At 45.0% G+C, this 25529-nt stretch overlaps 1 protein-coding gene across 1 annotated transcript in view; it reads right to left on the bottom strand.

The window, feature by feature from the left end:
• PTGIS (prostaglandin I2 synthase) overlaps window positions 1-25149 on the bottom strand; it is a 44097-nt gene extending 18948 nt beyond the window's left edge. The window contains exons 1-6 of the mRNA XM_044440266.1: window positions 24964-25149; window positions 17041-17164; window positions 11837-12015; window positions 5639-5779; window positions 4278-4432; window positions 414-595 (exon numbers count right to left, since the gene is read on the bottom strand). Of these exons, the coding sequence (XP_044296201.1) occupies window positions 414-595; window positions 4278-4432; window positions 5639-5779; window positions 11837-12015; window positions 17041-17164; window positions 24964-25043 (861 nt within the window). The 5' untranslated portion in view covers window positions 25044-25149. The remainder of the gene's footprint in view (window positions 1-413; window positions 596-4277; window positions 4433-5638; window positions 5780-11836; window positions 12016-17040; window positions 17165-24963) is intronic.
• Between the last annotated feature and the right edge of the window lie 380 nt (window positions 25150-25529).

Raw genomic sequence — 25529 nt, 5'->3', positions numbered from 1 at the left:
CAAACATGTGGTCTGTCACTAAACCCTGTTCCATTCTCCCCAAAGAATTCTGCAAACAGAAATCCCAGTGCTGAATGGAACTGTGTGTGCAGAATCGATCAGAGCAGTTTCGCAGTGCCTACAGTACTTTAGCAGCTGAGTGGGGAGAACTGGATTCAGCCTCCCCTTCCTAGTTTTTAACAGATGACTGGCACTGTCAAGATACTAACAGCTGGTGCACAGATGCAACTTAGATTCACTTGCTATATTTGCATTTAAAATAGAGGAGGGTGTATCAACATTTGTGTACCTAACTTCAGTCCATTATGATCCAGATGGCTAGAAAGCTATTCACTCACTGTTGTATGTCAGAGTAGGGATGGTGACTCAGAGTCCCAAAAGTATTCACTGAGACATGGGGCTGCATTTTCTACCTGGGTACTCCAGAGCTGCAACACCATTGCTTTAGTTTGCATGTCTTCATCCAGTCCCAGGTCCACCAAGTGCTGTTTATAGCTGTCCAGCCAAACACTCCGATTTGCCCTGCTGTTCAGCTTTTCCACAGAAAGTATCTTCCAGAGATCTTGTTTGCAGATGGTAATTTTTTTCCTTTCCGCTGCAATACAGAAAAGTCGGAGACACAGATATGGTAATCTAATAGTCTGCTCCTTTTCCTTGAAGGGGTTATCCTATTTTATCCTGACAATAACCCTGTAAACTAGGAAGACTCTCAGATTTTTATCATATATAGTATATCATCTCATCCATTACTGCCTGCCTGTCACTGGGACCTCATACTGACCCAATGGAAAGCTACCAAAACCTGAATCCACCACAAGCAAGCCAAAATGTTCACTTCTGGAAGGGCACAGACTGGCCCCCTCTGGCACTGGCTGCACTAGCAGAGGTCCTTGTGACTGCAAGAGAAGCAGAGGGGGCCAAGCAGCGCCACCGCATGCTGCTCAGTGGGCTGAAGCCAGGATTGCGAAAGAAGTAAGGGGGATGCTTTGAGGACACACCCGCCCTGTCTCTGAACCTCCTTGGGATATCGACGCAAAATTGCTGGTGCTTAGAGATGTGTGAGCAATCCATTTGTGGTGGGGAGGGCATCTGTTGGAGTCTCCCAGCTCAGCTCTCTGGTCTCTGTTCTGCTTTCTGTTTGGCTGCTTCAGCTGATTGCAGGCAAGCTCAGCCTGAGTGCAGGCTCTGAGTATTAAAATGAGCTGTGCAATGAGGAACCATAAGCAGGCTCTCCTAATTACACAAATGATGTGGGCATCAGCTGCAGAGATTGTGCATATTTCTGCAGCCCTGGTGCTTGGGCAAGGATTCCTAGCACACTGCATGGACATGATCCTGCGTGTAGTTCGTAACGGGCAGGGCAAGGCCAGGCATTTTGACATGAGCACAGGATGCTGATGGGTGGGAGTGGAACACCCATCCACATCTCACCCATCCTCCACCCACTTTCTACTAGAAGCAGAGTCAATATTATGGAATATTAATTTGCGCAGTATCGTGGTCTTTAACAAAAGGATATTTAACATATGTTTAATAGAAGGCAGCCCAGCAAACCATTACAACTTGCATGACTTTGCTTTTCGCCTTGTTTGGATTGTGTTGTGAGATCATTAAAAAATGGAAATGCCACTGTGGTTGATCAGTGATATCTAATGTATGGTTTTGAAAGCATGTGAATCGCAGAGGATGGATTTCTGAAACACTGGGCTTCATATCATTTAGCCACTAGGTGGCAGGCCAGCCAGCTAAAGAATCTATCCAAGGGCCTTGTGGTGGTGGTTCTGTGTGGTCCAGTTGTCTCCGACTTATGGTGATCCTATGAAAAAAAGCTCTCCAAAATATTTTGTTCATGACAGCTCCATCCAGCTTTTCCAAGTTCATGGCTGTGGCTTAATGGATTCAGTCATCCTCCTATGAGACTAATCTCAGCTGCAGAATCAAGCTTCATGTGCATTTGCATCATAGACGTAATTTACCCATTTTGCTGCTCAACCTTTGCTTTGTTGAGTCATCCCCCCTCCGCCCTGCACTGGTATAACAAGCACTTTCGGGAATAATGAGAAAGAAGAAGCTTGGCTGAACTTAGCAGCACTCTTCCTGTTAGAGTGAAACAGAACAGGAGGTTCTGTTATCCATGCATATATAAAAATATTGTTACGGAATTGTAGTGAATCCTCAACAGGCTTGGGAATACAGGGATGGCTGGTGCTCAACCTGCCAAGGTCCCTGTGAAAATCACCTGTTCCAAGTTGTTATGAACCTTCCTGTACAATAGGAACAACTTCTTAGGCTGTGTCCTCCTCCAAGTGTCCCCAGGGGCTTCTCAGTGGTTGCCCCTCCAGTGGTGGAATGCCAGGCCTGCGTCCACCTGGCACCAACAAAGACATCTTGACAGGTTTCCTCTGCTCCCAGGCACAGAGTCAGTTGTTTCATCAGGTTCTGCTATCTCATTTCCCATTGTTAATTGCTGATTCAAATCACTTTACATTTATTTATTTATTTATTTAAATATTGTATATTATGTTCTATTATATTTGGTCTTTAATTTTTGTAAACTGCCCAGAGAGATTTGGCCATTGGGTGGTATAGGAATGGAATCAATGGAAAAAAGTGAATGCTCTTTGCGTTTCAAGGAAAGCTTCCTTACTTTATCACTGAAGGAGAAAGAAGATACTGACTTCTATCAAACTTGGGACTCTTTTTATTATTGGCTAGAGAAACGGAACTTGGCTTAGATTTAAATATGTTTTTAAGCTATCATAAATGGATTTAAATATGACTACGGAATGTTAAAAAACATGAGTAGGGGGCTGACCCAGTACGTCTGATGTATTTGATGACTGATGTTTTTAGTGTTAGTTTAAAAATCTTAAAAAAATTTATTTTTTTAAAAAAGGAAAGCTTCCTTAGATAGCAGACGTTTCCACCATGATGGCCATTTTCTGACATTAATAAGCAGGTTTAATAATATAAGCATTATCAGATTTTTCTGTTCCATATGTTAGAGGAGTCCACATGTTACTGATGGTAATGCTCAACTGCTTGTCTTTGCATCTCCAGAAGGACTTTCTTCATTTATTCCTCTGTTCCAGCATGCCTTCCCTTAGGGTTTTTTTGGGGGGGTTTGCTTTTTTTTTGGTGAAGACACAGCTCTACCCGAGGTGTGGTTTTATGCATAGCTGGCTGTAGAAAAAAGCAGAGTCCCCACTGTGACCTCAAAAAGCCCTGAGACTCAAGTGGGGATTCCATCTTCGCAGGACCGTCCTTCTGCCCCCACATTCCCTTCTGTGCTGAAGACCATCTTCAGAACAGGTGTTGGGGGTGTTACAGGGGTGGGGGGGAGGAAGGCACCACCATTCTGCAAAGGATCCAGGCACTGCCTCAGCCTCTTCTCACAAGGAGGGGAACATTATTCAAATAGCCAACACTGGCTGTCTAGGTAGGTTTGGCGGGTCCTGGCCTGTGCCGCTCCTGCTGCCCTTTGGATTCCCGTTGCCTTCCAAGTTTGGAGGGCTCCCGGCAGCTATATAGGATGGCATCCTTCGTAACCCTAACCTGATAGTTGATAGAAACTATGGACGGGCCTTACCAACATGTCTTCTTCCAGAGACACCTTCCTACATTGCAAACATTGAGCAAGAGAAAGAGTCCTGTGCAACCTGAAATATTTACATAGGGAATTTGGGTTGGTCTTCATACAGTGAGTCTATTTTCTCTGTTCAAAAGCAAGCAAGTAGAACTGGAAGGTTACACAATGGCACCACCTACTGCTCACAAGTTCCTCCTTCCCAATAAACCATTCACAATGAAAGGCGGTAGCTGAGTCTTCCTCAGGTGCGTCAGATTAAGAGTCATGCTGTCTGAGATGAAGGAAGATGAAGTGGCATAAAAACACAGGACAAGCCCTACTGAATCAGACCTCAAGCCTACCTGGGCCAGCATTCCAGTCACACAGCGACCCATCAGATGCTCACGGCACAAGTGCAAGCAGGGCAGGACTGCCTCCTCTTGTCCCCCAGCCATGGTGCTGAGAGGCTGCGAGACTGCCTGTTTTGCTGCAACAGACCAACACAGCCAACCCCCCGGTACACTGATGGGGAAGTACAAGCACACTAGAAATAAACACCCACAGCAAAGATGGAGAGGCAAATGAGATCAAGAATCTCCAGGTTTGTTTGTTTTTTTAATCTCCTTTAGAAATTCTAACCCACAACCCACTTTCACTCTACCAAGTCCCAGAATTCTAAAAGTGGTCACTCTTGACCAGGGAAACCAACCTGTGGTCAAATTGGAGCGGGCAGCTTTCATCAACAGTCGGTCCAGTTCATAAAACCTTTGATATACTTCCAGAGAGTGAGCTCGGTCTTTCGCTTGACTAGAGACATCTTCATAATTCTTGCTTTCATTGCCATACAGGGTCAGGTATCCAGCTCTGTGAAGTCAAGAGGGGACACTTCACATTACAAGCGAGATGTCACAGCCTCTTGAATTAATCCCAGTGGCTTTTCCTATCGTCTCTACCTCTGTATTCTAGTCCTTCCTTTCTCTGTTTCAGCCTTCGACAACCTGCTGCCTTCGCAGTCTGCTGAACTACAACCCCCATCCACTCTATCAGCTGGAAGTGATGGGAGATGTAGTCTAAGTAAGGATGCTGCCAAAAAACCACAACCAATCCACATTAGTTCAGTTTTCTACCAATCTGGCCTGTGGATTCTGCAGTGGACTGGCCTTTTGAAGCTTTGTGGATTCTGCAGACCCATGGACCTGTTTCCACTTTTGTGTGGGATTTGCACTACTTTGCATTAGTGTTAATGCATATTTGGACAAACATGTTGATCTATAAAGTCCCTACCTAACAGTGAAAAACTGGTCCACAAATCTGCAGAATGCATGTGACTTGGGAAAGGCATCCTGCTACATGGATTAGCACATTTATGAAAAAGTACATTTGCCTGTTAGCACAATTGTGCATTGGAACTAATGCAAATTAGAAGACACAGAACAAAATTCTGGGTTAAAAAACCTAAGTCCACCAATAAACGGATGATGAAATGAAAGACAATAAACAGTCCATGAAACGCAGACAGACTGGGCTTAACAAAATCTCTATAACTCTTAAGTCCAGCATGTCAGGAGGATGCCAGCTTCGCAAAGGCAGCACTATTCAGCTGTCACTCCAATATCTCTTCTCGGTTGTCCCAAACTTGATATATCCAAGAATGAGCTGCTTCTTTTTCTTCAGCCTTTCTTGTGTGGTCACCCTCCTCAGTGACTGACAGCATCATCATCCATTCTACATGGCTTATCTCTGATTCATCCCTTTCCTCTTCCCCTATTTCTCCTGCCAACAAGTCACTTCACTACAACATTCATGCAGTTCTTCTCTTCCTTCCTGCTCCTACCCAGCCCAAAGCATTTAATTCATGCTCTGGCCCCCTGTCAAGCTCAAAATAAAGCTGCAATGGATCAGGAACCTTAATGACATCCGAAGCACCTGCCTCTCCTGGCCAGGTCCATGGACTTGCTTCTGCTGGGGGCTTCAGTAAGTGTCAACAGTTTCGATGCTGTTGCCAGCCCCAAGCCAACACTGTTGTTCCTGGCCACTTCAAAGGGAAGAATTTAGGAGTTTCAGACCAACCTGAGCATTGTACTGTAGGAGAGGTGAAACAGGCCCTCCTCTTCCCATTGCCCATGGACTTTACTTGAGTCTAGCAGAATGGTTCTTAGGTTGAAGGACACTGCCTGTGTGAGTGTGGTGAGATTTTTGTTCTGCAGAGTCCTGTGGAGACAAAAGTAGTATTAGGAAATCCCTTCCTGTTTCTGCTTACACACCCAGAATCGGAATATATGAATCCCTGGGAAAGTGTCAGGATTAGGGCCTACAAGCTGCTATTCAAGGTTATGAGTTGAGTGATAGAAAGGTTTTTCATCAATGCCCCAGCCTATCTCTCTCAATCTGTGTATGCTGAACTTTTAAGCTCTCCACAATGCCAAACTTATTCTGGGGACAGGGTTCAGGACCATGGATAGCTGGTTTAAACCTGTTAAAAGTCCTGGGCATGGCCCCAGTGGCATAGGAGCACCCAACCCAGCACCCCCAACACAGAGAGCTAGTCAATAAAACAAAAAGAATCTTCAAACAAAAAACTCTTAAAGGTATAATGGCTGGAAGTGCTTCGTGTCCCAATTATCTTTACAGCACCCCTTGCTGCTCAAACAGATATAGATCAGGGTGCGGGGAAGACAGGAGAACAATTTAACAACAATGTCATTTGGATTCTTTGCAAACTGTGACAGCAAAAACTATAGCAACTCCAGAGGAAAAGGTCTAGTGGAAAAGTGACCAAGACAGATCAGAGAATCATTTGCCCAAAAGATGCTTATCCATCATGACTAGCCTTCTACTGCAACCTATGGAGACGACTTTGTGCTTTGGGTTCCAGCTGTAGTTCATGGCGAACTGGTAACAGCCCTGCCTGTGCCCTACAGGAAAGGGGCAAACCATTCGCAGTACTTCCTGGAGTCCTCTAGAATTCACAGGGTTCCATCCTTGATAATGTGAGAGATCAGACAGTTTAAAACTACTGCATTAATGTTAGAGCATTCTCCCCCAACTTGATGTTCTCCAGATGTTTTGAATGACAACCCCTAACCATTGTTTGGGGCTGATGGGACTTGAAGTCCTAAACATCTGGAGGGCACCTGTTTGGGAGAGGAACAAAGCCACATATGGACCTAATAGTTCCAAGCATGCTCAACCCCAGTGGTTTGCATACTACTTAAGAGGACTCACCTATGCTACCTGGACTGGAGCGATCACTGCACTGATACAGCACGGATATAATTTGCATGGCACCATGCTACGAGAACAATGTTACTGCGAGTTCACACCCCAGTAACCCCATGGGAGCAATGTCTATAGTCCTTTATGGTACAGGTCCTTCTACCTTTCTGGAGCACACTGGCTAGACTGGGTGCTGGAAGATACCAGTTCTAGTCTCTACTCAGCCATGAAGCCCACTGGCTGACTTCAGGATGGTCACACACTCCCAGTCTAAAATGCCTGACAGGGTTGTTGTTGTGAAGATAAAATAAAGGAGGAGAACCTTCTAAGCTGCCTTCCTTGCACGAGGAAGAAAGGCAGGGTATGACCGTAATGTAATCATAATGTAATTTCATGTTCTCCATCCACAAGTCAATTGCCAGTGACCTTTTGCTTCTGGTGTTTTGGTGTGAATATATTTATTTGATAGTGGGTGGAATCTGGACCCTCCCAGCCAAGGTATCCTGTTTTATAATACTGGTAGGAGAGAACCACGAAAGTTTTGTTTGAGCTGTATCATCTCTAATCAAGAACCTGGCATTTGGACAGATCTAATGTGCGGGGGCAGGAAGCATAAAGCTACGAGATACGAGTTCTCTGGGGTGCTGCCTATTGTATATTCATACCAGGGGTGTGGAGCCATTTTCAGCCCAAATTCTATTTTGGGGATGCTCTTGCAGGCGCAGGACCAAAGGCAAAGGGGTTGGGCCAAAGCTACAAAAACAAAAGTGGGGAGACCGCCAATGGTGTAGCTTAAAGCATTTCCTGCCCACAATAAAGCCATAGGAGACGGATTTCAATCTTTAGAGTGGGGTGGGGAGGGGAAAGGCACACATGCCCAGATACCAGCAAATGAGAAAAGGAGGTGGAAGCAGAGGAAGAGGGCAGCTGTCAGGGAAGCCCCAGAGATGGGAGCAGAATCTCAGACTGGCCCCAGGGCCTCATCCCCAATTTCTATAGCATCTGACCCAGGAACAGATGCTAGCTTCCTGCCTACAGACCAGATTTTGGCAGGAAGAGAGAAAAGGGCAGGGGAACCAGCATACAGAAAGGATGTATGTAGCAGCTGCTTCAGCCAAAGACAAGAGCTGACTCCAGCTTTGAGGTAAGACGTCCGTGGGCCCTGGCAGGTCACCCTGGCTAGGATGACAACACTCCACACAGTGCTGGGAGCACTGGTCAGCCACCCTTCCAATCCCCCACAACTTCCCAGAACAACACTATGTCAGCAGCACTGCAGGAAAAGGAAAAGTTGGCTAGATCGGGAGCAAAATCTCTGTGAGGGGTCTGAGGGCAGACGTTAGCAGTGGCCAGGCCAAAGGGGTGCGAACCCTGCTCAGCCCCGAGGGCTAAGGAACCAAGACAAATGTGTGGCATAACAAAACATCTGGTTCAGAAGTGACTCACCCTCACCATGAAAAAGCTCTGAAGACCTATGGTTTGTTGCTGGGCTGTGAAGTGCGAGTTGTTCATGGTTAACCAACTATGGTTTGTTACCAAGTGGGCTTCAGACAACATGATAACCCACATTTCAACAACCATCCACAGTTCAATGAATGATTATTGTGGTTTTTGTCCAACCCCAGAAAGTGTGCAGTACCTTCACATTCACATGCCATGCACACCATTTCTGTGGACAGTATTACTTCATGGCAGAGATCCCCAGCTGAGCACCTGCAAAAGTATTCACTCATGTCCTTTTCACACACACACCTGAAACACTTTAGGGAGCCAGACTCTCCTTCCTGTTTCTGAACCTACCACTGATTAGCTGTTTAGTGGGCAGAAAGAGAAAGCAAGGCAAAGGAGAGAGAAACAGCAAGGCTAGCAGTGGAGAGAAACAGCAAGATAAAGCAGGGGATGAGAGAGAAAGAACAAGGCTAGGGATAGAAAGAGAGAAAAGGAGTAAAGGCAAAGGCTGGGAATGGAGAGAGGAGGCGGGATAGAGCAGAAAGGGGAATGGTTTGTATGGACAGAAGAGGGCTGAGCAAAGCCAGGAGCAATTCTTTCCATCCTTCCCACTGCTCCCAGCTTTAAGCCTTGCTTTTTTGTTTCCCCTCCACTACATCTTGACTAGCTAGCCCTCCCCCACACCCATCAGCAGTGCTTGCATGACTGGCCACATCCTCCATGGGAGGCATCTGTGGCGGTGCCCACAGCCCTTCTTCCAATTCTGAAATGTGTCCATGGGTCCCAAGGTGTCAAGAGACCTCTGCCCTAAGAATCTTGATCCATTTGAGCAGCTGCATTCTTGCCTCTCTGAGTGAGGCACTTGAAATTTTCCTCCTTCACTCCAAGCCTAAGACTGGCTTCATGAACCAAAGTTTCCTTAATGGCTGCTTTGAGAGCTAATCCAATCATGCCCCAAGGGCCCAGCAAAGTTCTGTTTTTCTTGGCACATCCAGCTGGCAGGCAACTGAAGCTGAGGTTTCACAATGTGCTGGCCTAGGAGTCCCCTCCCATGAGAGGAAGTTCCAGTTGTTTATCTTAGCTGACACCAATTCCATTTGGTCTTCAGGCTCACCTGGCTAAGGCAGCAATCGTGCCAAGATTGTGAGATCCTTCCAGCCAGGCTGTGGCAAAAAGAGTACTATTGACCATTAATACTGGAAGTGACCAGCTGAAACAGAACTGCTAGGCAAAGTGTCTGCCCCCTTGGGAATCATCAGCTATTGTTGCTGGCAGTAGGAATGGGAATGGGAATAGGAAAGTGAATCAGAGAGACTTCCCCACACCTCTAGGACAGGAGGAGGCAACCTTCTTGGAAATTTGGGGATTTGGGGGACTGTCCTGAGCACCACTACAAAATGGATGCCACAGGAGCCGTGGCAAAGAGCGTGCCCAAAGGCAAAAGTGAGATCTGAGCCCCAACGCACTAAACTCCTTTCAACTCACAATGTTCAGCACTCACAGAAACCTACTTCCCAGCTCTCAGGGGAAAAAATGGGTTGAAAGGGGAGGGTGGGACACCTTGGTGGGGGCTCCACATGTCCTACCCCGGCACTTGGGGCCTTCGATAAGCTCCTCTCTCTCTCCATCTTCTGTTTGGGAAACCTGCCCTACAAAGTTGTCAAAAGAACCACAACTTGAGGATGTATGTGTAGCACTCTGAACACCTGGACACCCTGGACACGTATTCCTTTATTCTCTTCATGAGCAGACTGGCGTTGAGCTGGCCACACCAGGAAAGGTTCCAACTGGAAGGGTGAGATGTAAATGGGGGGAAACAAAGCATGGCTGGATGATTTAATGCACACGCGCATGGCTCGGATTTGGATTGGGGCTGTGGCGCTCTGGAGGGGGGGATTTAAGGTTTCTCCCTCCCATTTTCATTCCAAAGTGTAACTTTCTGCGGTGGAGGTTAAATAAAGAAAAGTAATCACTCTTGTGCAGAGGACAATTTTAGGATGAAAACGTGAGGTGGAAGAGCTTAAATCCTCCACAGCACCATGGTCCCAGTGCAGATCAGGGCTATATGCACTTACACTAAAGTAAGTCATCCCATTACACTTAGGTTTGCTGTGCGTGAGTGGGTGAATTTTTCCTTTGGTCCTGAAGAGGCGCTTACATCAGTGTTTATCAGACTTCTGTCAACAAAAGCATCCTCTTGGAGTTGCCCAAACACATTTTACTGCTCCCAGTAGCTGCCCTCTGTGGAATCCAAGAGGTAAGTCCCAGGATTTCTGGCAGTACCGCAGGGAACACTACGGTACCAGCTTATTGGGGTCTTGTTGCAAGTTGTGCAAGTATCATCTTTTCCTATCCCGTGGTAATGTTTGAACTGTAATCCTAATAATCAGTGCTTCCAGTCATACACCTCCAGCCCATCTGAAGAGTACATTGCTCTACTGTGCTTTTGTTTCCCTTTCGTCTGCCAGGGTAAACTCAGAGGTTTGGCTATTTATGTTCTGAAATTGCTTTCCCACCCCCACTCCATTTTTAAGAGCTGAAAGTAGCTTGTGGCTACATCAGAGATTTTACAACTATGAGAGAATAAAAAACACCCCCCCCTTTAAATAAAAAAAGAGAGATTCTATAGAAAGGCCCCTTTAAAAAATCAATAGTCACCATGCTGAGCTGCTTATTAATTCCTTGTTATAAGGAGCTTTAAAGGCTGTGTAATAGAATTAGAACCACACAGAACTTGCCGCAATATTGTTTGGCACTGACCCAGACCTTGGCATCTTTCTGAAAGTGCAGGATATGTGGTACTGCACTGCCGCCCCCTCCCCACTCCACCTCCAGTCTACACTGCTTTATATGAATCTTAGACTACCTGCTGCATATGAAATCCCAGAAGGATTTATTTTTGCAATCTTTTTATAACTGCAAAAAAGCTTCTGGTGGATCAAAAACTGAAAAAAGAACTATATTTCTGCAATTTAAAATGACCACTGAATGTTAATCCACTGCTCATAGGGCAAGACAGACAGACAGACAGACAGACAGACAGACAGACAGACAGGAGAGGACACCCTTTGCATAGAAGTTGCATGTGCGAATGTATGTGCCTTGATGCACACTTAGAAATCATTTAACTTAATTAAAAAGAAGTACAAAATACATCTCAGCACACTGGGGGAAACTGTGGCAAGGTGGCTTGTGTGCCTTCTCCCTTTACTGTCCAGGGACTGAGTATGATCAGCTGACTCTCTCTTAGGTCAAGTGCACATTGGTGGGGAGTCTGGATCCTGGGCTTTACTTAAGGGGACAGTGAGGAATTAATTCACTTTGCCAGAATACAGCTCTACTGTTTCACTTCCAGATTCTGTCTCCCCATTTTGCCATATGAGTAAACAAAGTCTAAGCAATATACATACATACAAACCGCATGGCATTTAGCATTGCAGATGAGCATTTAAGTTCACCTTCCTTCTTCTAGTCTTAATCCTTACATGTAAACATGGATACACACTGTGGCATCCCTAAACTGAGGTCCGATCATACATCATCCATGGCACATTTGTGCAGCTTTCTCATTGCAAGACCTTTCCGTCTATACATTGAACTTACGTTTTCAGCATGGCTTTCTCCTTCTTGGGGTCATAATCTGGGAGCTGGACATCAAACATTCGGTCCATTAAAATCCGTGCATATTGGCCAAAGTCCAATTTGGAGGAGGATTCCCAAAGCACCGCATCATAGGAACGTGGATCCAGTAAGACAGTGACAAATTTCCCTGCAGCTTGAATCTTACATAAAAACAAAGCAAGCCAATCACAAATATAGAAATCTTGAATATCAAAGAAAAGTAACCAATGTGTTTGCAAAAACCAGCTCTAGAAAGAGATATGCTACTGTGCAACTGCTTCTGTTCCTGTGCGTAACTGGTAGCCTTCTCAATTTTTACCACAAAGTAAACATGATTATGCACCATATATGCATACGCAAGACTCTCTGGCCTTTCTGGGTCCATTTGGCACTTCAAAGTATTGTCCTGGGAGGCACCCAAAATTGACTGTTGCAGGGAGCCAGGAAGCCAATCACAAAAATGTTAGGAGTGTCCCCTTGCATGCACATGTGTAAATGAACATATACCTCTGCCTCTCTTTCCTTCTAACTCCCTGTTCCTATTCTCTTTCTCTCTGTCTGTCTTGATCTCTTTCTCTCCTTCCTTCTTTCCTATTGCTCGGGCTTCCATCCCTTCCTCATTATCTTTGGCTCCTCCTCTTCTTTCTCACTCTGGCTCCCCTTTCTCCCTCTCTTCCCACTGCCATGTACCAAAAAAAGCCATTTCTCCATCCATTAGCATGGAATGAGAAAAACCCGTCCTGTTAGGATCTGAAGCCTTCTCACAATTTGTCCTGGTGCCCCGATGGTGAAGACCAGCAGGATCAGGCTTGCTGGTGCAGGATTGGAGCCTGTGCAATCAGTTGAAGCAGCTGGGAGCACTGGAAGGCTCTCTAATAGGCTTTCCTAGGCTGCTTGGCTTCGTCCCAGCAAGCCAGGCTTGCATGGTGGCTGCACTGGGTTCCTGATCATGCTTCTATCGCCTTTGACTGTGCCTTGAGTCCTGCCTATTCCTAGCTCTTCCCTTGCCTCTGGTCTGACCTGCTTTGCCAGGCGACTGAGCCTTGCTTTCATCTCTGGTCCCGTTATGCCTTGCTGGGTATCTGATCCTTGCCTGCTCCTAACCTTGTCTTTGCCACTGCTTTGGCCGTGCCTTGTCAGTAACTGGCCCTTGCCTGTTCCTGACTCTGCCCTTGTTCCTGGACCTGCCATGCCTTGTTGGTATCTGGCCTTGCTTGTCCTGCTTCAGCTTTGCCTCTGAACCTGTTCTGCCTTGCCAGGTCTCTGACCTGAATCGGATCATTCTTTCCTACTGGTCCTGCTATGCCTTGCTGGCACGTGACCCTCACTTTTGCCTGCCTCTGCCTCTGGCCTTCTGCATTCTGCTAAGACCTCCAACATCTCTGTCCTGGTGTTCCAGAGCCAGACACCTGCTACCCATTTCTTGGACCTGACACCCCTGCCAAAAATCATAGGGATGGAGGCAAAGTCTGGCCTCTGCCAAGAATCTTGGTGGAGGACATTCTGTTTCTTGGCAAACAGAATTGATCCCCCCATAGACATGAACTCCATTCACTTCCAGAGAGATAAAACAGGTTAGGGGGCAGCTCAATCTGGCTTTGCAAGTAAAGTGGCATCTTTGGATACAATATCGGGAACCGCTTTGTGTGTGCACTACTTTTATACCAGTAAGGATGCAATCCAATGGCAATGTCCATAACCCTCTGAACTCAAGGAATTATGGGCAGTCCCTGCAGAGTGGGACAGTTCCACCCATCTACCACCAGGGTAGGAATAGCTTGGAGATGCTTGTCTCCACTCTCTGGAATGCCTCCAAAGCTCTTATCTGCAGTTGTTATGACCTCAGAGAAGCAGCCAGTGTGATTCTTCCCCTGCTGGCTGCAGAGGGTGGGTGTGGATTCCCAGATCTGAAACCAGACCTCTTTCCAACCTCAGAATTGGGAATCCAAAAATTCTTATGGCCGTTTAGACACTGTATAGGAAGGCTATATGATTGCTCTGCTCATATTCTAATATCTAAAAATGGTTTATAATGTATAGACAGACAGATCACTACTACAGTAAAATATAAAAACAGTGAAAGTATAAAAATAAATCCTTAAAAACATTACAAGAAGACAGTAATTAAATGGAATGGTGTCATATTCCAGTAAACGTCAGGAAAAGCCTGTGAAAACAAATACATCTCCAAGAGGCATTTGAAGTTAGATACAACCTTAAACAATATGTAGGATGTTGTTTTAGGCAATGGGTGCCACTACCAAAAAGTCCTGCTTGTGTACTCTTAATGGTCATGGAACAATCAATAAGACCTCCCTAATGACTGGGATTGACGGCACTCATATAAGAGGCGTCAATCAGCGGGGGATCCTTGCCATGAGATGTTCAGGGCTTTGGGTACCATCAACACAGTCCTGTATATTCCTCGTTAGCTAATAGGCAGCCACTGTATGTTTAGTGCAATATGTTTCTATCTTGCTGCCCACTAAATATCCTGTCTGCCACATTGTGTAACTTCTGAACCAGGTGCAGAGGCAGCCCACCTGGAGTCTATGAAGGGAGTCTAATCATGAGGTTGCCAGTGCTTAACTGTGCTACCCCTATCCAGCAACAGATCCAGTTGGTGTGCCAGCTGAAGTTGGAAACGGATGGTCCAGGCTGGTCCGGTCACTTGAGCCTCCAGCGACAGAAGAGGGCTCTAGGGGCACCCTGAGTCTATATGCCAGCTGCTTCTTGCAGGCGGCACTGATGCGTTACATCAACCATTCACTGAACATCGAGTAGGAAATGGAGAGCCGACGTGACGAAATCATCACGTTCTTAAAGCACGCTAGGCCATGCAAAGCTCTAGACAATTTGGCACCAGGATACTTAAAAGGCTACTTCCACCACTGATATTTAAGGTCCTCAGAGGAGGCCTTGCTGCTCATTCCAAAATTAATGGAAAATCGCCACGTGGTGCCCCAGGGGCGGGCAGCCCCACCCTTCAGAAATCCTACCCTGCGCAGCTTGGGAGGCAGAAAGTATAGCAAACTTCAAAAGTCTCCAGAAAATGCCCTTGCTCACCCCGGCTTTCCCTGGCTTGTGGCTAAATCAATCATGCTGATTCCCCACTCATGCATTGCTCTGTGTTTTCGAAACTGAACCTGTTTGGAATATTGTATTGTAAATGTGATTTACATGTTTATATATACCACTTTGGGTTTTCATTATATTTGAGCGGCATACAAATATCAGACACAAACAACAAGCTATCCAAGAGGTACAAAAAAGAGTATTGAAACAAGTGTGTCACATTATTGTTATTCACATTAGAAACATATTTGTTAGAGAAAATACATTTTTTCACAGTTGGTGGGGTTTTGGCAGACTGCTTTAACATTTTTGTGAGTGTGCATAGGGATGCACTCAAGTTGCACGGTTCAAATTTCAGCCTGCCACCCACCCTAGCAATTCTTTAAATACCTGATGCATCTTAACTCTCATGCACTTGTATGGTAGAAAATTCATGTGCATTCAGGGCGTCGTGCAGCATACACAGTCCTCTGTAAAGGAGGATGCATGGCCACCCTAGCAGCTTGCTGCCCCTTGAATGTGTCACTACTTGGGGAACTGGGGAGAGTGTGTAATAACAGGGTCAGTGATTTTTCCCTGGAGGGCACATACCCCAATATGGGGGCTGCACCAAGAAGAACAGGGACCACAGCAGTGAAAGAGAGGCTGCAATCCAGATTTAACAAGCCTGAGTTGCTAAACCATGTGGAAAGAGTAGCAGAGCATCTACTCACCAACTTCACCATTTGTTTTAACTCCAGTGAAAGCAACTGGCCATTGTCTCAGGCACTACGCACTGCTGTAATTCAGGAGTGCAGAGCTTCCGGTCCAGGCCCTGAACCCAGCCCACTTGTGCTTCTAGTCTGCCCTAGGGTTCCCCAGACAACCACACCCCTTTCCTTGGCCCTGTGCCTTTTCCTCCAACCATCAGGCTTTTGTGTATGAAAATCAATCATTACCGTGCTTTATACCCTCTCAGTAGGTTCACGCTTGGATCAAGATTAGACAGAAAAGAATTCATTGTTTGGTTGGTTCAAAGAATCAGCTAATTCCACAGGGTTCCACTTCCTTCTGTTTATTTGCAATGCCTATCTAGATTTTTCAAAAATGTAAATACCACTGTTGAAGGATCCAGGCAGCTAAGATTCTTAAATACTAACATACACAAACATGCACATACAAAACCAATCTCACATACTCTATCCCATAATTGTAAAAGACAATAACCACTAAAGTTTCAATTATCTCTATTTTTCAATCATCTCAGGAGCACAGGGCATGGAATAAAAGGCTTGAGTGGCAGGAAGCCAGATTCTAGCTAGATATTAGGAAAAGTATGGCCAAAGTTACAGAAATGCTCCTCTGAGAAGTCTTTGCATTTTCATCTCTGATCTCTTTTTTTATTATTCCAGAAGAACCTTTGGAATAACCTAAATAGTTTTCTTTCTGCTTTTATGTTTAAAATATTTAACCTTTTTATGTTTATACTTTTTTATTATTTTGGTATACTGCCTAGTGAAAATTTTTGCTGCAAGGCAATCTGGCAAAATTACAACTGCATAAATAAATTGAAAGTCCACCTTTTCCCAAACCCACACTCTGTGCATTTCTGCAGAGGCCTTTCTCACTTGCCTAGCACAAGGGGTGGCTAGGCTGGTGCGTGACAAGGGAGGGGGCCTTCCCAGGGCCCCCACCCCACAAATGCGGAATTAGTTTCTATTAGAGATTCACCAGGCCTCTTCTCAGGCTCTGAAGAGCCACCTGCTTCTACTGGCCATTCTATAAGTCTCTTGGCTGGTGGATCTAGGTAACTTCTGATTTTACTGACTTTTTAAAATTACTAAGCTCTGCTTTTATTGAACATCCTGATTTTTATTACACCTGTTTTGTACAGGTTTGTGTGTGTTGCCTTAAAAGAATGTTACACACAAAGGCAGTCTACAAATATTTTTAAATAAATAAGCTAGGAAAATTCCAGGAGGCTTACAAATGGAAAATGATGAAGACTTCCGCACCCCTATAAAATTCCAAAAGAGACATAGGATGAGTCCACAAAAAGAGCTGAAAGTATGTGTAAAACAAAGGTGAATCCAGCACAAGTTTAGTCTTAGAAGTTAACTGTAGACACTTACTGTGAAAATATCACCATGTTTCTTTTGCATGTCAGACAGGAAGGAGGCAGCATCCTGGCCAAATTCCAGAGCATGGCCAAGCCAAGGAATGAGACCTTTATCCAGCGGAGGTTCATCTGGTCGCCTGGAAACAACATCAATATCTATAAACCTTTAACTATATTGTTTAATAATAATTCTTTCATTAAAAAGTTTTTGTCCTACTTCCACAGCAATGAAATTTATGATACAAACACAGCGAACAACATGATACAAAACCACCACCTCACAATTGACTATACTCCAGCTTCCCCAACGTATTACTCTCCAGGTGCATTGGACCACAAGGAGTTGGAGTCATGCACATCTGAAAGTCATATGTGATTAGACATAGGGAAAACCTAAAGGCCTCATGAGAACATCACTTGCCCATTCAGCTGAGGACATGGGCCCTCCAGGCCCAATTCTGCATTGGGCACCAGCCTGAACTTCTACTGTGACAGTATCATCACACAATGAACCAAATACTGGTGTGAAACGTATTTCATGCTCTGTACAGAGCAGTCCACAAAAAGTACATCATTAATTCACCTAATTAATATAGCCATTATTTTTTAAACGTGCAAGGTGGCCATGTAGCTATCCCAAGCAAATCTGAATTTCCTACATCTGGAGCTGTGACGATTTGTTGAATACATGGAGCTTAACAGGAATGGAAATCCGCTTTTCAGTTCCCCAAAATATAGCAGCCCACACAGGATATTGTTACTGACCAGCTGCTTGGCTTATGTAAACAGCGTTCCAAAAATGGACAGGCAGAGTGACATCTTGTCTCAAAGCCTTACTGCAGTTTCAAAACCAAACAATTAAAAATATTGTAGCAAATGTATTTATTATTTCAGTGAGATCTGAAAGCAGAGCTGGCCAGCTTTTGAGCTCTGTGCTTGTCCTTTTTAGACAAATTGGATATTACTTCCCCCTTGTGCTAAGCCAAGTACATTTCTGGCATGTCCTGGCTTTTCACCCATCCATTTTTGGTATAACTTTGGTACAACGTTCCCAAGGGGGTCAAGTTCAGAAGCATCTTCTGCCTTGTGTTTCTAGCACAGGTTTTCCAGCCTTGAATGTCCAGATGCTGCTGGACTACGATCCTCATCATCCCCAGCCAGCACAGCCAATGTTCAGGAATGATGGGAGTTGCCATCTAGCAACATCTGGTGGCCCTTGTTTCTGAAAGGCTTAGGAGACCTTCTCCTAAGCGTTCTCCTAAGCCAAACCTAATGGACTGGCTGGCCCATTATATAATCACAACTGTAACCTGCTCCTTTGACCACACAAATTGCCTACGTGGAAGCAGCCACTCTTGACAAAAGCAATGTTCAGTGTATAAGCATCAGGTAGACGGGGCCACCATGGTGTGTATTTGTCTTGGTCATGGCAGGAAACGAATCCCAGATCCACCTGCCACACATTTGCTTGACACAGAGGACTTGTCTAAGAGGGCTTGAGAGAGGCTCGTATAAATGTCTGGAAGTTACAGGATGACAAGGACACTTCCAGAGCAGTTCCCTATCAAAAAGTCCCGAAATAACCATAGAGCAGGTGATGGATTATTTGAGAGTTGTTTAAACTCAAATTACCTCTGCCACCTAGGTTTGGATGACATGCCAAACCATGGTAACCCCCAAATGGTGCCTGAACACTCAAAATGGCCACCCACATGCGTCACCAGCCACTGGCTGTACCTCCCAATCCTTGGTTTCTATTCTGCAAGCCAATTCAAGAAATTAATTTGATCCTCTTAGTAGCAAATGCCATTGACAGAATTGATAAGATATCAATGTGAATAGACTATTGGGGGAAAATAGCTTTCGTGAAGATCCCTCCCTCAATTTGTAGCTCTGTAAGATTTTTCATTATTGATAGCAATGCACACTAGTAGTGAGTATTATAAAGTTAGAGCCCAAAAAACTCAAGTTCCAAACTATCCAGAAGAAATGATACTAATCATTGAACTTTAAGTCTCCATTCTTGCAGTGTTGGGCAGCTACATAATTAAAATCTCAGCTTCTGCTTTCTATCAAAGGGTGAAAAAAAATAAGCAGGATATAGAAGCTAAAAGGAAAACAAGAGGTGGAGAGAAATTATTTCTCAATTTATCATTCCATTGATTTATAGCAATTGTATCATATTGCTAAGAGGTGAGGTATATTAATCCAGACTTACACAAGCCAAACAGTCCACAAGCCACATGCCTCAAGAACAAACCTGAGGGCTCTTTTCCCCTTCAGGCTTGGACTGCAAAAACAGCAAACGTTTCAATTGCCACACGGACCATCATAAGTTAGCTGGAGGCCTGTTTCTCTGCTATAAAGCCTTAGTCCAGGGAAGAGATGGGGGGATTGGATTGCTCCCCAGAACCTCTCGGGGAGAGGATGTCAGTGGGTGGGCTGTGACCCATGGCATCAGGGACAGGGCCCACCCCCTCAACATCATCAGTTCCACAGCCAGTCCCATAAAAAATCATCCCATGAAGATATTTACTTCAAAGTAAAGTGTGTTTATCAACAGTGTGTTAAGTACTTTGCTCATGAGCAGGGACAGGCCAGCTACACAACCCTTGTTGTTCTTGAAGGCAGAGAATATTTTGCTATGCAATGGAGTGGAGATCCCACTTAGACATCTGTCCAAGGAGCCCACACAGCGGTTGATGCCGGCCTAGCATGTACAGTAGGCACAGCCCTGCAGGATCCAGGTCTTGTACCCCAGGATCCAGCATGCCTCGCAAGAGAGCCTATGGTGCCCCTCGCAGGTTTTGCTGTCCCAGATGGCCATTTAGCACAATGCCTTGAGGCAGCTGTGCTGAAAGCTTCACATTGTCCGAAGCCAACCATGGCACCACCAGTGTTTTCCAAGAAACATCTTACAAGTGGGTCCCGCAGCAAGAGGGTCCAGTGTGGAATGCTGCATACGAACGCTTCATGCTTAGCCACTTAGCCACACCCTTCTCCATTCCTCACCCCTCCTTGTTCTCTGCCCCTGCTGCTGGTCAGTCAGCATTTCACTATGGCTGACACAGTCAGTCTTCCGGGATTTCCCCTTCACATTAGGTTTTCTGCTAATGGTTTTTTCCCCTTTGGTATCCCATGTGCAGAGCTCCTTTCTCTGCATGTGTTGTACAATTTTTCATTCATAAGCAATTGCACCATCCCCACAAGATTGCTAGTAGCACATGTACTTGATTGATGGATGTCCCATAATTTATAGGGCATTTTCTACATTTATGTAGTCAAAGCAACCTAGAACTAATCAAAGGAAGAAAATACTTAGACAAAATAGTGGAAATGGCAATACTACAATAACAAAACCCACTTCTAGACAACTTTGTATTTAAATAGGACTTAAGAAAGTAGGCTTAAGAAAGGACAGTACTCCTTTTGGAGAACTGTTTGGGTCCATTTCAGTTTAAAAATGAAAGCCCATAAGAGAGAACAGCGGCTCTCAAGTGGCCTATCAACAAGTAGCCCCGGACCCGGGACTGAACATTCATGCAGGATACTTGGTTACAGAATTCCATTCTAGGTGAGATGCACTGTATTCATATTATTTCTAAAAGTGCATGTATACATATAAATTAGGATATGCACACTGATGTCATCCTTTTTGGTGGTATAGGAACCCTATATGTAATGCTGCACTCCTAAACTCTCTTACTAGGGAAAAAGTTTAGGAAGTTGCTATTCTGAGTAAACATGGAGTATTGCACTACAGTGCGATTAGCTAAGGTTAGCTATTGATTTTTTTCTAGTTAGTGACATTTCTGTTTAATCCAAGAACACACAGTTCTTAAGATCTGGAGTGGTGCGTAATGGCACAGTGTCTGTGCCAAAAATATCTTACCTTTTATGGTAATTCCTTTAAAAAACAAGTGTTTTCTCAAATTTATTTATTTTTAATTTATTTTGCTCCTACACTTTCCACAGTCCTAGAGCAACTTTGAGATTGTGTTCGATTCAGAGCTAGAAAATCACGAGTGGGGAAGAGTTAGGCTCAACTCTCCCAGGACTTTATTTAAACTACCTACATCATGCTTGTCATCTAAGCAGCCTTCATAAGAAATACATGAAATGCAAAATAAAACTCAATTTAAAACAAGATAAATCAATAAATACGTTAAAAACATTAAGCAGCTGCTTCTGAAAGCAGCATCTGAAGTTCACCACAGTTTGGGACCACATGGTGAGTCTGTTCCTTTCTTTAATTTATTTCATTTCTATGCCACCTGTAGACAAAGTGCTCCCAAGGAGAAGTGCCTCTCCTGGGAAGCCCTGATTATGTGTTTTAAAGCCGGTAGACTGTACCCCATAGGACAACTCAGTTTTAGTTAAAAAACAAGCAAACCCTACACTCCATTTCTTATTTATACAAAGGTCTATCTTCAGATTTTTTTTCAAGCTGTGATCCAGGTGAAAAGCAGGGGCTATCACCCTTTACTACTTCTTGGCAATTCCCAGAAAACAAATTCCAAACACACCCAAGTGGTTCTTTCATAGGGTTACAATTTCCTGTTACTCAATGGCACAATGTCGGTGGAGGAATGACCAATGGGAAAATCCCTGGAGCATCTCAGAGGTCCATTGGGCGTATATACAGGGAAGACAACTTGCTGGGTATCCTGATCTGGAGTTGTTTAGGGCTTTGAATGTCAGCAACAAAATGTGACAACTCTGAATGTGGTTTGATACCTAACAGGGAGGCAGCGTGATTCCCTCTCTGACTCCGTTGATCTTAAGATAATAATGATGGGACTCGTGGCATGGATTTCCCATGTTGTTTGGCCCTGAGATGCCACCATTTTCTATAGAGCTTCCTCACAGCAACCTCTTTCCTCAATCTGTAAGACTCAGCTTGTTTACTGATCATTCTTTTATGCCATTTCTCAGCTTCTCAAGTGCCTTCTGCAAAACAGATTGTGGCCTTATTAGGTGCCTTTGAGGGGCTGAGCAATACCCGACTTTATCATTCTCTGAAGCTAGCCCTGTATTCTCATTAGCTCCAGGGTTTCCTTAGCTGGGACTTCAGCCACAATGGCAGAAATTACCTTCTGCCAACACAAACATCTTTTTGGAAGATGGAATACCAGAGCACACCCTGTTGTTTGACACTAGAACACAGTCAGTTACGGCTCACTCAACGTTGAAATGTAGGCAGTTGCATACAGTTACATGACTATGGATTCTTTAGCAATGAAACGCTTCTTAAAATGTTATTATCATATGCTTTTTAATGGCTGAAATTACTGCTGTTTAAACCAATATCACCATTGATCTGAAGCACACATTTACTCAGAAACAAGTCTCATTTTAGTTCAACAGAGCTTGCTTCCAGGGAAATTTCAGAGCCTTATACCTACTTTCTTACTGTAAGACCCCTTAAATTCATTGAGGCCTTGTCAGAGAAGGCACATGTAGAATTATGTACATGAAGCATGCTTTTTTATATGAAAAACAGATGAACAAATGACTTTTGATTTTAAAAAAGCAACACAAAATACAATTCCCGAGGTGTGTCAGTGTTCAATCTGTTACAATAAATAAAATCAAAAATTTTACATATGTTTTAATAAAGGATTATTATTGATTTATTCCACAGCAGTTAACCTCCCTGAATAAAAATATTAGGTTGGTTTCTTCATTAGCAGCCTTTAGGGTAAAAATTACTCTGTACTGCCCAAGATTTCTGTGTTGAATGTCACTTTTAATTTACTGGGTTTCTCCAGCTTTATCACATTTGTGTATTTTATCCATTTGTTTTAGGATTTTTCAAAAGTTTTTGTACTTTATGTTTTATTGTAAAGCACCTCGCACATACATTGAGTGGAAAGGCAATTCAAAAATACATTAAACAAACACTATAAATAAATGGCACTTTACATTACAAAACACCTGTAACATCATAACATAACTTAAAGCACATGTCTTTAGCTAAATCTCTTCAGGTACACTGTTGCTTGTGGAATGACCAAAGAGGCCTCCTTGAAATGCCAGAATTTCCTTAATGACTTCTAAGAAGGGAAAATCAGGGAAATCATCTAATCTGCTACATACTCCTAGCCACTGTGGAATTGCTCTTAGAAGTATGAAGACGTGAGAATACATTGGAAATCAGTGGAAGAACCCATTCCAGGTCCAGTCTTTGGTGTATTTGGTATATCAAGAAGCAGCCTTGGAAAAGCCAAGTCCCTCAAGAAATATAACATTTATTTTGTTTCCAAGATATGTACACTTGCGATTGTTACTAAGAATCTTACTAAGATTTTGTGCATTGACCTTTGTTCCAACACTTACATGCCAGTAATCAAGGTGGATACTTTCCCCATTTCATTTTAAACTAGTGGCTATTATCCAGTACCTTTTAAATTTGTGTTATGTGCAGGTTTCTGAGGGTCAGCCTTTATGGAGTGTTTGTTGATTGGAGGATATCCCTGCCTTCAAGGATTGAACAGGCATTGAGAACTCTTCCAGCCATGGCATTTGATCATTTTCAAAAGTTGGAATGGTATAATAGTTAAGAGTGTAAGTCTGAGATTCAGATTTTGGTTCTAGTCCCCATTTAGGCATAAAGCTCACAGGGTGACTTTGGGCCAGTTATGAATTCTCAGCCTAACTTACCCCACAGGGTTATTGTAAAGACAAAATAGAGAGGAGATCCTTGTAAGTTGCCTTGGATCCTTGCAAGAGGAAGAAAGGAGAGCTCTAAATGAATAATAATAATTTTCAAACATGACATGCAAGGTGTTTTTACACTTTCCTTGCATGGTTTGTGTGCATGTGTACACATGTTAAATTTGGACCAGGAGAAAATGTGATTCTAAAGTACAGTTTATCCAGTTGACCAATGCCATCTGGATGGCATATATGAGCTTGGAAATGCATCAGTCAGATCAAAACCACACACCAGCAGAGAAAATTCCACAGCAGCTGCAGACAATCCTGAACACATATTAAGCCTCAGAAATATACGACTGCGGTGAATAAGCCTACAGCATAAACTTTCACTTCATCCAATTCACCAAAAATTAACTTCTGTTGGTGCATGTATGCTCCAAATCCTCACCTTTGTCTGGGCACGCTCTCTCTCTCTCTCTCTCTCTCTCTCTCTCTCTCTCTCTCTCTCTCTCTCTCTCTCTCTCTCTCTCTCTCGCGCACACACACACACACACACACACACAGAATGTTATCTTAGCACGCATCCCGGAAGCTCTGGTGGATCCAACCAAACTCCTATCCAGCCCACCATCCTGTTTCTCACCGTGCCCAAGCAGAAGAGGCAAGAGCCCTCTCCCAGGTGGCACCCCGCGAAATGACGACCTTTCACGAAGACCCCCACCCCGCCCATACTAAATACCCTGCCACCTGTCCTCCTTGGGCGCCAGGTGTCCAGCCCCCTTAGCGTTTGGGTAGCTTTATGGGCTTTAGTCGCAAGGAAACGTCCGCCACAATTCAACGATTGATCTTTAACGTGCCCCGTGCGCGCGTTTGGACAGGAAACAAAAGTATCCTGCTTTTCCTATAAGTTTTCAGTAGCTGGGGAACGTTGAGAGTTTCTGGGCTTTTTCGTTGTTTCCTTTTGTCTAAACACGCACGAGTGCGCGCTCTCGCCCTCAACCCCACTCGAACATACGCGCACTCGCTTGAGCGCGCAATCCTGTCCATGCTCAGCGCCCAGAAATAAAATTCAACCATTCCCTACACGCTCCACCTAAAGAAAAATGCCCAAGGAAGCAGCACCTTTCTTCCGTCGCAACGAGGCGGGGGGCTTGCGCCCAGAAGGGGCCGCTCCGTCGGCCCCTCGCTTCGCGCCAAGGTCTGTCCGCGCGTGGCGCCCAGCCTCTCTTCGCCCAGCGGGCGCAGCGCGCGCGCCTTCCACGCCTGCCTTACTCACCGTGACCTGCGGAGCCGGTGTGTCAGCAGCAGCCCCAGCAGCAGAACGCCGAGGAGGACTGCCGCGAAGAACCAGCCCATGGCGGGATCCCGGGAGGCAGAGCCCACAGCCAGGCCCGGCGCAGCCGCTCACCTTTTGCGCTCCCGTCTCCGCAGGCGGTTTTTAAGCCGCGAAGGCCCCGCCCTCGGGGCGCCTCGAATGCTTGGGCGCGCGGGGGGGACGGGGACCGTTTCCCTGCCTCTCGTCGCGCTTCACCCTCCCGGAGGCCCTGGCAGGCGGCGGCTGCCAGGGCGGCGCTGATGCTCGAGCCGGCTTTCCTCCGTCCACGTGCGGAACGCTGCGGTGCTCCAGCAGCGTCCGCCGGCTCGTTTGCCGCGAGCAAGCGTGGCGCAGAGCGAGCAAGAACGGCGCGGAGCCGAGAGGTTGCGCACGCCGTGGCTGCCCTTTTCTGAGAGGCTACACGAAATCTTGAGAAAGATCAGTCAGGTTGGGGATGCCGCACTTCTTTGAAACCCACAGGATGGGTTAGGAAAAAAACCCTGACGCCGTTACAGCTCCACCGGCCT

Source organism: Varanus komodoensis, unplaced genomic scaffold (genome assembly GCF_004798865.1).
Source record: "Varanus komodoensis strain SLA01 unplaced genomic scaffold, ASM479886v1 scaffold37, whole genome shotgun sequence".
Classification (NCBI taxonomy): domain Eukaryota; kingdom Metazoa; phylum Chordata; class Lepidosauria; order Squamata; family Varanidae; genus Varanus; species Varanus komodoensis.
The sequence above is the reverse complement of the archived record's forward strand: the minus strand, read 5'-3'. Positions and strand labels throughout refer to the sequence as shown.